We start from the raw sequence: 11,568 nt of genomic DNA, 5'->3' as shown, positions 1-11,568 counted from the left end.
TATATATATATTATATTCTCACTATATATTAATGTTATGAAACCCGAATCGGACGTTAAACCGGAAGATATTCTGTTAATGTATTCAGTTTAACCGTTTAAATCGTCCTGTTAAACAGAGCGATTTAATAAATAATTAATATTTTTATCAATAAATATAAAATTTTATATAATTATTATGTATAATTATATTGAAATAACATCTCTCAATAATTTTTTGGACCAGAGTAAAACGAAAGGTTGGAGTAGTATTACATTTTTTTAATTTGAAGTAAACCAGACAGTTTACTTCCCGGGTTATTCCGGTTTAACATGGTCGGACCAGAATTTTCCCAATTTAAAGCGGTCCAATTCTCATTCGATTAAGACTACAAAATAGAGTCATTTTCAAATCGAATCAGTAGTCAAATTGGTCGAACCACCTACTACCGTCCTATTCTCACAAAAATCCTTTTATTTTAAGTGAGAGCATGTTCATTTTTAGAGTGGTGTGATTACTTTTGACCAAAAACAAAATTGTGGCTTAAAAGCTTCTTATTAGGAAAAGTCAAAAACAAAGCTTTGAAAACAAAAATTGTTTGGTGATTCATGTTTTGTCTGACTGAAAAAGCATTGCAAGCTAAAATTTGTTTGACGTTTTGTGTTTTTTCTAACTTGAAAGTTCAAGTTTTATAGGTTAAATTTTATAAAAAGGTGCAAAATTTTAAAAGTATTAAGGGGTAAACCAGAGTGAATGTTATTGTATAAATCATCTAATTCTGAATGTCATTTCAAATAGTTAACATTAATTTACCTATGTTTTGGTCCCTTTCAAAATGAACTATAAAATAAACTTTTCCTATAATTTTTTATGAGACATATTTTGAAGTAGAAAATTTTCAAGTTGTCTCTTGATATACCAACTTACATTTTTTGCATGCATAAAGAATGTGTAAATCCTCTTGTTGCAGTTGGAATCTTCATCCAAATGAATATTTTTAGCATTTAAAACAGGATTGTTTCAAAAAAATAGCCATTTTGAAAACATATTATATAACTACTTATTTTTCATGGTTGTTGCAATATCTAACTATTTCTTATTTCTAACTACAAGTTTCAATTTTAAAAAATGAACAGGGGCTGCAAAATTTGGCTTTCTCAACTAGAAACTATTTTTAGTGTAAATTGACATAAATTTTAAATCCTATTTAAAGAAACAGAGTGCATTAGTTATCCACTGTCAGGGTGGAAAAAACGGTGGCTAGCCCTTTTTGGTTGCTAAATACTGTTACACGTGATTTTAGGTGGCGAAAAAAAAATATGCGATGATAATATATAAGTTTTATATATCATAACTATATTATTTACCTATTTAATTATTATTGATTTTTTTTAAAAATTCAAATGAATAATAAATAATGTAATAAGTATTTAATATATGTACACTAATAATATAATTGTTTTTTACATTGTCAACACACCATTCACCGTTTATATGTTAGTCATCATTAACTGTCAAAATAAAAGTAATCTAAAATCAACTATAAATGCGTTGTCAATGTCAAAAAAAATTACACCGGCAGATTACACTCAATTTAATCCCACAATATGTTGAAATTGGCATTACTAGCTACTTTGCAACTCCAAATCAAGCCAGATTGCGACTAATTTTGTCGATGGCAATTATACATTAATTCGATGCCTGTTCTTGGTCACTAGATAAGTAGATATTAATGGTACCAATAGCTATGACGTGTGACCGATTTTGTTGTCACACTCCCTAAAAATTAGGACAAAAAGTTGTAAAAAAAAAAAGGTGGTAAATCGTATTATATTAATTGCGCTGTTATTTTTGTTCATGCAATCGTTTGATTCGGTCGCTGATTAGTTTTCTAAATGCAATTTACAATTCCCTTATGGCACTTGTTAACATTCCCCTAATTGTTATAGTGTAAATTTGACACAATCAAAAGAAAAACTTTGTTGTGTCAATGCTAATAGGATCACCAACAATTCCACACTGCATTAATTGAGTCAAAATTTTCTAATTGGTGTAAACAAAATAAATTTAACTAAAAATTCAATAGATTATAATGTTTTTTTTACTAATCACTAGTCTTTTTTTGGTTCCCCGGAATGTCCTCCTACATTATGGTGGGCAAGAAATTAATCCCATGGATACAATCAATGAATCAAATGCCTAAGCAGAAATCACTCCCATAAAGTGACACATGTGAAATTATCCCCCAAGACCCCAACCAATGTAAAACCCTCGTAAGTGTGTCTAACCCATTCTCTTTCGATTCACAAGGTAATCCGATGGTTATGATGAAGGTTTTAAGGAATGGAGTAGAGGAGATTTTGAGTTCAAGTCTCACCTATAATATATTAAGAAAAAAGGGAGTTATAAGGTGAAAGAGATGGAATGAAAGAGGTTAGGTTTGAGTCTTACACACAACAAATACTAATATTTGTCGATAAAAAAAACCTTTCTTATTTCCCTGTCTCTCTCTGCTTATAAGCCCTCATATGAGGCTCCCACAAATTAGAAAACATGAAGTTGCACACAGTAACAAACACACACAGGAAAAAAACAAAGAGTTACTTACCTTAGATTAGTATTACTCCCTTTTACAACCAAGGAGACTGGACCCCAACTAAACACAGACATTATATATTTTGCCAAATAAACCAACTGCAATTGCAAGTCTTGCAGTTTATAGCCATCATCTGATACAAGAACACCCTCTCACTTTCTTGTCTATAAAAACTAATAGCATCCCTAAAATATGAAGTAAATTTATCGCATCCATAAAAATTCTTCAGAGAAGTAAAAGGTAAAAAGTACAGAGGGAAACAAAAAAACAGAAACATTAATTCTTCCTGATTAAATCTAAGTTCAAGCAGGAAACTTTAATAGATCAATGGTGCTCTCGGTGTTGCTGCTGAAAATTTACCTGAAATGATTTGGAAAAACTGCTTCTGGTCCAGGAGCAGAATCAACGTATCTGAGAAGGTGAACATACCAATCCAGAAGCATCTGCACCAACGACTGCAAGATCACACACAGTACAAAGCTGTCCCTCCTGGCTTGGCACAAAACGGGAAGTACAATATGGGCAAGAGATGTCCTTTTGTCCTCGATAGATCGGCACATAGGTTGCGCCACAAATCACAAATGGGTTTCTGAAATCGTAGTTCAATTGTGTGGCATCATTCATATTCCTCTCTGCAGCTGCCAGCACTTGCCTTGCAGTCTTAGCTTGGTTTTCAATGGTAGGACTGGTCTCAAGTAGCCTCCTGGCAAAGTTAGAGGCCGTGGCAAGATTCTTTGCCCTGCAACAGACACTCATTGCATTCAGCAGAGCTAGCCTCAAGTGTGGTGGCTGAAGGTTGCAGTGGGTAAAATATGCTGCAAGTTCCTGTTGCCGTGCTGGGTTGTCCTTAATTTCCCTTCTCTTTAACTCCATCTGCAGACCCAAAACATATTCTTTGACTATGGTAATCAGTTCCTTCACTTCATCCACTTCCCTCCTTGACTCAACTACAACCAAGGGAATAGTATTAAGAATGCTGATGAATGTCCGAAGAGCATCAGTAAATTTCCCAGCAGTAGTTGACTTATAACCAGCTTTGAGCTTTTCATCCAACTGAGACAATTTGAAAGGCAGTGCTGGTGGGCCTCTTACATTTGCACTCGATGACTCAGTCCAACCTCTTTCAACAGCAAAAGATATTACTGGAGCAGACCATAATGCACGCAGATAGGAATGACTGCCATTATGGAGATCAATAAACATGGATCTTAAGGGAGCGAAGTTTTTTATCCCAAGTTGACGGTTCAGTAACCGCATTGCGGTATCGAAGTTGCCAGCAGCTGCATGATCTGCTGCAAGAGATGATTTCTGAATCCATATCTGGCTTACTGGCACGCCAGGTGTCGGGGCCACAAAAACAGAAGATCGGGTATCGATAGAAGCCTTTGGGGTGTCAGCTTCAGGGGGTAGCTCCAAATCTTCCAACTCCCATCCACCTTCTTCATTTTCTTCAGCCACTTCTCCATCATCCAAAATTGCAGCCACTTCTCCATTTTGTAAGTCATCCGCATCAACCATGTCAAGTTCCTCACCCCAATCAGCATCAGCTGCTTCATACTCTTCGTCAGCAACACCCCGACCCTTATTCTCAAACCCACCATCAAATATGCCTCGCATGACCCTGAGAAGAGGCCAATCACCACCAGTCATGACTGGTGAAGGCGGTATTAGAAGAGATGGTACTTTCCCCTCAGGCAAAGAAGGAACGTTGTCCCCAAGTTCGGCTGCAAGCCTTTCAGCAACATCATGCAGCCCATGGACTGACGCAGTGATGTAAGCAAGGGGCAAATGACCCACATTCTCCAAGATTTTAACACGTTCTCTGACGTCACCCATATACAAGGCATTGTGAAACTGACCCATCACATCATTCTTCACTTCAGCAATTCTTAACATCTTTGAAAGTTTCTCCTTGTTACCAGTGACAAGATAAAGAAAAGATAATCTCTCAAAATTTTTTGTCCTCTGATATGCATACTCAACTATACCAGCATTGCCTTGACGAAGAGCCTCAACCCCTAAACGATACCAGTGGTCTTTCTCATCAATTGCTGTAGCTGATGCAACTGCAATTTGAATGTTTCCACTCTCCAAAGCCAGATCGAATCGAATTTTCTCATCATTCACAAAATGGAGGGCAACCTCAGGAAATCCTTTCTGCTGGAGATAAGCAATCACAGCCTGCCCACAAAGCTGTGAATTCTTTATCATGTTCATAACATGGTCAAATCTTTTCCTCAACAAGGAAAGCTTAAATATATATTCAGTTGCATCAATAACTATGGCCCTGTTTTTCCCATCCCGATCCAAGCAAAAGATGGTATTTCCAGAAACCTTTGTCATATAAATCGGGACATCCAGTGTTTTTATTATCCCACTATCTCCATTTGGAAGACAGTATTTAATGTGATTCAATGTCGTGTAGATAAAAACACCATTGTCGTCCCAGGCTCCACTTTTTACACGGATTGTCTCATGGAGAGTGCATTGGTGCACAAGCTTCTTGTTAGCAATGATAATGGCATGTTTGCTGAGCAAAGCAACACTTTCCATGTCATTAGACCAAACAACATACTTGATGAATGGGGTCTGAAGTTCACCAAGAACAATCCTCTGCTGAAGATCAAATACAACGACCTTATCTTCTGACCTACAAATCAAGTTGCCTGTTCCTGCAGGGAATATAGCATCAGCAGCAATCGGAAGGGCGCTCTTTTTAACAAGCTCATTCTTCAGATTTTTTAAAAGGATTTGGTTGCTGCTTTTGTCAAGCACGGCAAACCTATTCCGAGCCACAAAGACTGCTGATCCTCCAAGACCTTTCTTTGCATCTTGGACATCACCCCTACCATAGCTGTCCTTGGATATAGAATATAACTCATAAGATCCACCATCTACATCTGAACAGAGAAGAACTGCATTTTCACTTGGGCTGTAGGAAAGAGTCTTTGGACTCTGATTCAAGCTTAGAGAACCAGGTCGTCGAATTGGAAGTAGTTGTGTCTCTCTTTGGGTTGAAAATTCGTAGGAACGCAAAAACCGGTCCTTTATGTATAATAAAGAATCACCACTAACTGCAAATGCAGGCCTTTCTCTCTCCAGCTTAAAAACAATCATACCACTGTCATGACCAGCTGCCAACAGATTCATTTCCGGATGTGCTGCAAGAATCCAAAACCGGTCATGTTCTCTGCGGAACGTCTGGATTCCAGTACGCTTTGTTGCATCCCATACTCGAATACTTTTATCCTCTGAGTTCGACACAATGATATCCTGTTTGGCATGAAACATAACACATGAAACATTATTCATGTGTCCTCTCAAAGTGTCCACCTCCCATGCCTTTGTGTCTGAAAACATAAAGCATATATTAGGAATAAGGAGAATGTCACTTCAAATACTACACTAATATTTTGCCAAACCACACTATATTAGGAACATGGAGAATGTCACTTCAAATCAAATACTACACTTATAGTTTCCAAATCATGTGCTACAGAACTGAATGCTACCAAGAACTTGATTGGACAAAATGTTTCACCCAAACAAATACAGAAAAGATCCTCCAAAGCACACGGGTTTCTTAACATTTCTAACAATCCAAATAGCAACAAAGCCACAATCTGTCCTTTTTCTCAAGAACTCGAAAGGGCATCATGCTAAATGAGAACAAAAAAGTAGTTACTTTCTCTCTCAGAACATGACATGATCCCATTTTGTTTGAATATTTAAAGATGTGTGGAATTGACTGGAATAGAATAGAAGAAAGTTATCATACCATTGTTTGGATATTTTATCATGGAATGGAGTAAATAATAAATTGGCTCCATCTCATACCACCCAGATTAAGAGGGAATAAAAATAGAGGTATTGGATGGAATTATGTTCCATTCTACTCCATCTTATTTAAAAAAGTACAAACAATAGAACCTTGTATCTTTATCATGGTTTTAAATTATGGTCCACCATCGGCAACCACAATTGTAGCCATAACATTGTGGTTTTCGGAGTCTCCGCAACTGCATTGTGAACACATCAGTCGTATTCTCCCGCAATTTACCATAGCTAAGTAAACATAAAAGCAAGCATAATTTAAAACCACAACCATTCCATTTGTTTTCATCAATCCAAACATGCAACATTTAAGCTTATAAATTTAAATCTACAGCAGAAATGTCATTAATTACTTATAGCCAAGGTGATGATATACAAAACTACATACCATTCATCCTCCAAAGCTTGAGTTGTCGGTCATCAGCACCAGAGACAATTAGAGGCAACGTAGGATGAAACGCGGCCCAATTGACACCCCTATCATGCCCTTCCAGCACATACTTAACAACAGCCTCAACACCACCGAACAGATCACTGTTAATCTGACTCAATCCGAGTATATCATCCCCACCTGGCTGAGGACCAGCTTTCCTCTTGAGAGAACCAACATCCCATACTCGAATCGTCTGATCCAGCGACGCAGACACCACCAGATCCTCCTTTGGATGGAAACTAGCACACATCACGTAATGGTTATGACCTGTAAGAACAGATATACAAGTCCGCGACTGCCAGTTCCAAATCCGAATCGTCTGATCATCACTAGCACTCACAATCCATGGACTCTCGTGATGGAATTCAACAGTCCGGATGTAATCCAGATGTCCAAGGAGTGTGAATAGACACTTATGAATCTTATAATTCCATACCTTGATCTTATAATCATCACCTATATTCAACATTAACAAACTATTTTTTCATATATCTCGAAATCGAAGATAAAAAGAAACATGAATTGAACGACAGGAGTTGATAGTTATTACCGCCAGAGACGAAGAGGGGTTGAGATTTATGGAAATGGACAGCGCGGACAGGGCCGTCGTGTTCATCGAAGCGGTCGATGAGAGTACCCATTCGGTAATCCCATAACTGAATGACGCCGCTGTGGAGACTGGCGAGGATCCAGGGACGTTTGGTGTGGAAACTGAGGCCTTTGACTCTGTTGCTTTTAGTTTCGAATTTGGTGAGCATTTTGAAGGAGGGAAGAGGAGGATCAGGGTTTGAGTATGATGAGATCTGGGACTCTTGACTTGAGTGTGTTGATAGAGCTATACGAAAGAAAAGGGGGACACTTTTTTTCTTATGTTTTTCTTGGATGATATTAAGACACTAAGATTAATACATTTTTCTAATAAAATTAGTCATCAATTTTTCTTAAGTTCGAGTCTCTTATTGACAATTTGGGTCAAATCCCCGAGCCTGCCAATTTTTAAAACGTTCATTACTTTATTGACAATTTAGGTGAAGCCCATGGGCTTGTCAAATTTTTTTAAATTGTTATATTTATATCGACATTTTGGGTCAAGCATGTGGGCCCCCTCATTTTATGTTATCAGGCAGGAGAGCCATGAAAATTGTGTTAATAATGTTCATCTATCGTGTTTATTTTGTCCATGGGCTTTGAGTGAAAATATAATTAAGTTTGTGGGTATCACAATTGCAATTGTTTGATTATGGAAACTTGATATAGTTTTCTGAAATATTAACAAATGGTCTAATGATATTGTTTAAAGAAATAAAATGTTATCTTGTAAAATAATATAGTTCCTATATATGTCTAGTAAAAATGATAATTTTTTTAATATCTTAAGTAGAAAATTTTACTATCTTTATGTAATAAATGTAGGGATCATAAAAAATCCGAGTCATATTTATCCTTGGAAATACTCATAGCGGGTACCCACAACAATAGTATATGGATGAGACCGAGTTTTATTATACTCACCTCACCTACAAATTTATAAATTAATTTTTTATATGTATTATAGTTTTTTATTATTGTTTTTATATTATATATTTTATTATTATTTCATAATAAATTACATATATTTGACTATGATCGTAAATTTATCACATGATTATCATACTATTCATATAATAATTATTTTTACATATTAATTATTACAAAGTATATAAATATTTAATTAAAATTAAAAATTTGTTAGATACCCGTAAATATCTTGTTACCCACATAAATATCTACAAATATTGTGAGTTTGAGAACGGGAAAACACTACTCGTATCACGCACACATGTTATCATTCCTAAATAAATGTAGTATTTAATAGGCTTAATATAACTTTTGGTTTTGAAAGTTCTACAACCTTTAGATTTGGTCCTTATCGTTTACTTATAGTGATTAGTTTTGAATTGTTCCAAAATTTCGGTTTTAACCACTATCATTTGAGAACTCCATTAAATGTTAAATCGCATTTATACTAGTTTTTTCCTTCCTACTTGCCTCCTCACTCAAAGTTATTCTACTCATTGCAAATTAAAAAAAAAAAATCTGTTCCCTTCCTTATGGTTATTCATTAATATTGGATTTTACTTTGTGAGTCATGTTCAGCATCAAAGTCTACATGATTCATAGTCACAATATGATTGTAGCAGTTGCTAAAACTATTATGGTTGAACTGTATAATCATGTATGAGTTCAACTCTATCTACCGGAGAGATCAGTATTGGAATATGAGGATGAAATTTTTTTCCAAATTTCTTATTTATTTTTGATTAAAAAATGACATCTAATCATAATCATTGAAAGATTTTTTTTGCTACATGTCTTAATCTCATCCAGTATTGGACTTTCCAATACTAAAGAGGATCTCCCCTTATGCAGGCTAAGGCAACCATAGGTAGACTCACTAATACCATCAACATCTATAGGATAGGTAATCTGGTCCGTTTTTTTAGAAAAAATGATGAACACTTTATTATGTATCAAACAACAAAGGTAAGGTTTCTACACCAACTTATTTTAAAAAAATTCTCTTCACTCCCAATGATTTAAAAAACTAGTTTTTGATTGCCAAAATATGATATGTTTCGATGTTATCTTCCCTTAGTTCTTAGTTTATTATAAGTTTCTAAGGTAATGTCACTATAATTAATTTAGGAGTTAATTTAACACCCTGAGTTTTAATGAAATTATATAAATCACCCTTCACTTTTCTACACCTATACAAATTTCCCATAGTTTTTATACTTTCATTATACTGAGTACTCCTGCATGAGAAATAAGTATAATCTTTTAAATAAAAAATGTGATAAATACAACTAAGTTAAACAAAACATGGTATATTGTGGAGAAAAGTACCAATAAAATATTAGTTGATACCTCTTTATTATTTTTGGTTACAAAATGTATCAACAATTCTAAAGAGATGTTGTTTAAATTGCTCTTATACTACATCGTAACGAACCAAAAATAATAAAGAGGTATCAACTAATATTTTATTGGTACTTTTCTCCACAATATACCATGTTTTGTTTAACTTAATTGCATTTATCATATGTTTTATTCAAAAAAATACACGTATTTCTCATGCAGGGGTGGTCAGTGTAATGAAAGTATAAAAAGTAGGGGTTTGTGTAGGTGTAGAAAAGTGAGGGTGATTTAAGTAATTTCTCTAAAACTCAGGGGGTATCAGTGTAATTTACTCTTAATTTAGTGAACTTGATGTGCAAATGACTCATATTCTAGTGGACTATGTCTTTTCTCCACAAAACAACAATATAAGTTATAGACTTAGAATAATATAAAAAGGTTGAGGTAGAATGCTATATATTGATGTAATAATAAAACAAAAACAACAACTACAAAAACACAAATCCTTATTCTCGGCAAAACTAGCTTGTAGTTGTAAGCTTGTAGGCGGTAAACTACGTGAAAGCTTATAAACTAACTTTGTAACTAGCTGAAATTTGAAAATGACTAAAAAATACATACAATATTTATTAATTATATAATTATTAATTGAAGTAATTAAATACATAAATAATTTTTAATCTTTTATTTTAACATTTTATTTATAATTGGAAACTCAATATTATTATTTATTTGGAGATAAGGTAAACAACTAATATAATTTTTCAAAATTTTGAAAGATAAAATTGAAAAATGAATTATTGAAAGTTATTTCAGTTTCTAAACGCTACTTCAAGTATATTTCTGAAAAATAGTTTTCGAACGCTACAAACCACTTTTTAAAAGCTAAAAAGTCTCTTAATTTCTCGTTTAAGGAAAGACTCTAGTAACTTATCGTCTGAGTCAAAAAATTACAAGATATCAAAAAAGCTAAAAGCTCATGTTACCGAACAATATCATAATGTTAATCATTTCTTACAGTATTATCTCTTATCTTTATTTTCTTTTAATATTCAATTACTCACTTTTTCCTAAGACAATTAATTAATTATTTTAATTAGTTTTTTAATAAAGATTGTTTTTTCCTAAGACAATTATTTTAAGGACTCATGGAGTATCGAAGTCAGCTGTAAGCTATTTAGAGTCTGTTTGTGAGTTAAGTTTTGAAATGAAATATAAAAGTAGAATTTAGGGTCATCTTAAGAGTTTTTTCCTTTTAAGTTTTTTCCTAATCATTCTTTTCCATCCAAATCAATCGCAAAGAGACCCTTAAGAGTGTCTAGGGATGCATCGGCCCCAAACAGGTATACATAAGCCCAGGAAATTGCCCTTTATCGAAAACTCATGGCGCGTAGGCAGCAAAAAAGTGCGAGTACGCGCAGCTAGGCAATAGTTGCCAAATTAGTCTGCGTAAATGCCAGTTGTAGTTTTGTGCCTATGCGGCCCAAACATGTGCTTAGGTATATAACAGTTAGAGTGATTTATGAAAACTAGGAATCAAGGGAGATTTAGAGATAATAGATATACTTGTGATCCATTTGTTACCCATGCACATATGGCGTGTGGATTTTACCTAATGGGTCCGGATTATTTGTCATCCAGAATAGAGCTAGCAATGAACTGAACCAACTTAGTATTCGTTCAAAATTCAATTCGTTATTTAGTTCAATAAACTTGGTTCATGAATCAAATGAGCCAAACTTAAGCTGAAAATTAAGCTCATTAAATAAACGAACCAAACTCGAGTTGGATACAATTAGACTCATTAAGTTCACTCAAAATATATATA

At 34.4% G+C, this 11,568-nt stretch overlaps 1 protein-coding gene across 1 annotated transcript; it reads right to left on the bottom strand.

Moving 5' to 3' along the window:
• Nucleotides 2,567-7,702, bottom strand: LOC109343429 (coatomer subunit alpha-2-like). Its single transcript, XM_019581703.1, has 3 exons — nucleotides 7,393-7,702; nucleotides 6,798-7,298; nucleotides 2,567-5,925 (listed from the first exon to the last, which is right to left on the bottom strand). Exons 1-3 carry the CDS (start codon nucleotides 7,598-7,600, stop codon nucleotides 2,978-2,980), a joined length of 3,657 nt encoding a protein of 1,218 aa, XP_019437248.1. The 5' UTR covers nucleotides 7,601-7,702; the 3' UTR covers nucleotides 2,567-2,977.

Source organism: Lupinus angustifolius, chromosome LG03 (assembly GCF_001865875.1).
Source record: "Lupinus angustifolius cultivar Tanjil chromosome LG03, LupAngTanjil_v1.0, whole genome shotgun sequence".
Classification (NCBI taxonomy): Eukaryota; Viridiplantae; Streptophyta; class Magnoliopsida; order Fabales; family Fabaceae; genus Lupinus; species Lupinus angustifolius.
This window is presented reverse-complemented; position numbering and strand designations above follow the sequence as displayed.

Coding starts and splice junctions, on each gene's coding strand:
- LOC109343429 (XM_019581703.1), bottom strand. CDS start 7,600: ATGCTCACCAAATTCGAAACTAAAAGCAACAGAGTCAAAGGCCTCAGT. Junction 7,299..7,392: donor ACCCCTCTTCGTCTCTGGCG/GTAATAACTATC, acceptor TGTTGAATATAG/GTGATGATTATAAGATCAAG. Junction 5,926..6,797: donor CAAGCTTTGGAGGATGAATG/GTATGTAGTTTT, acceptor TTATGTTTTCAG/ACACAAAGGCATGGGAGGTG.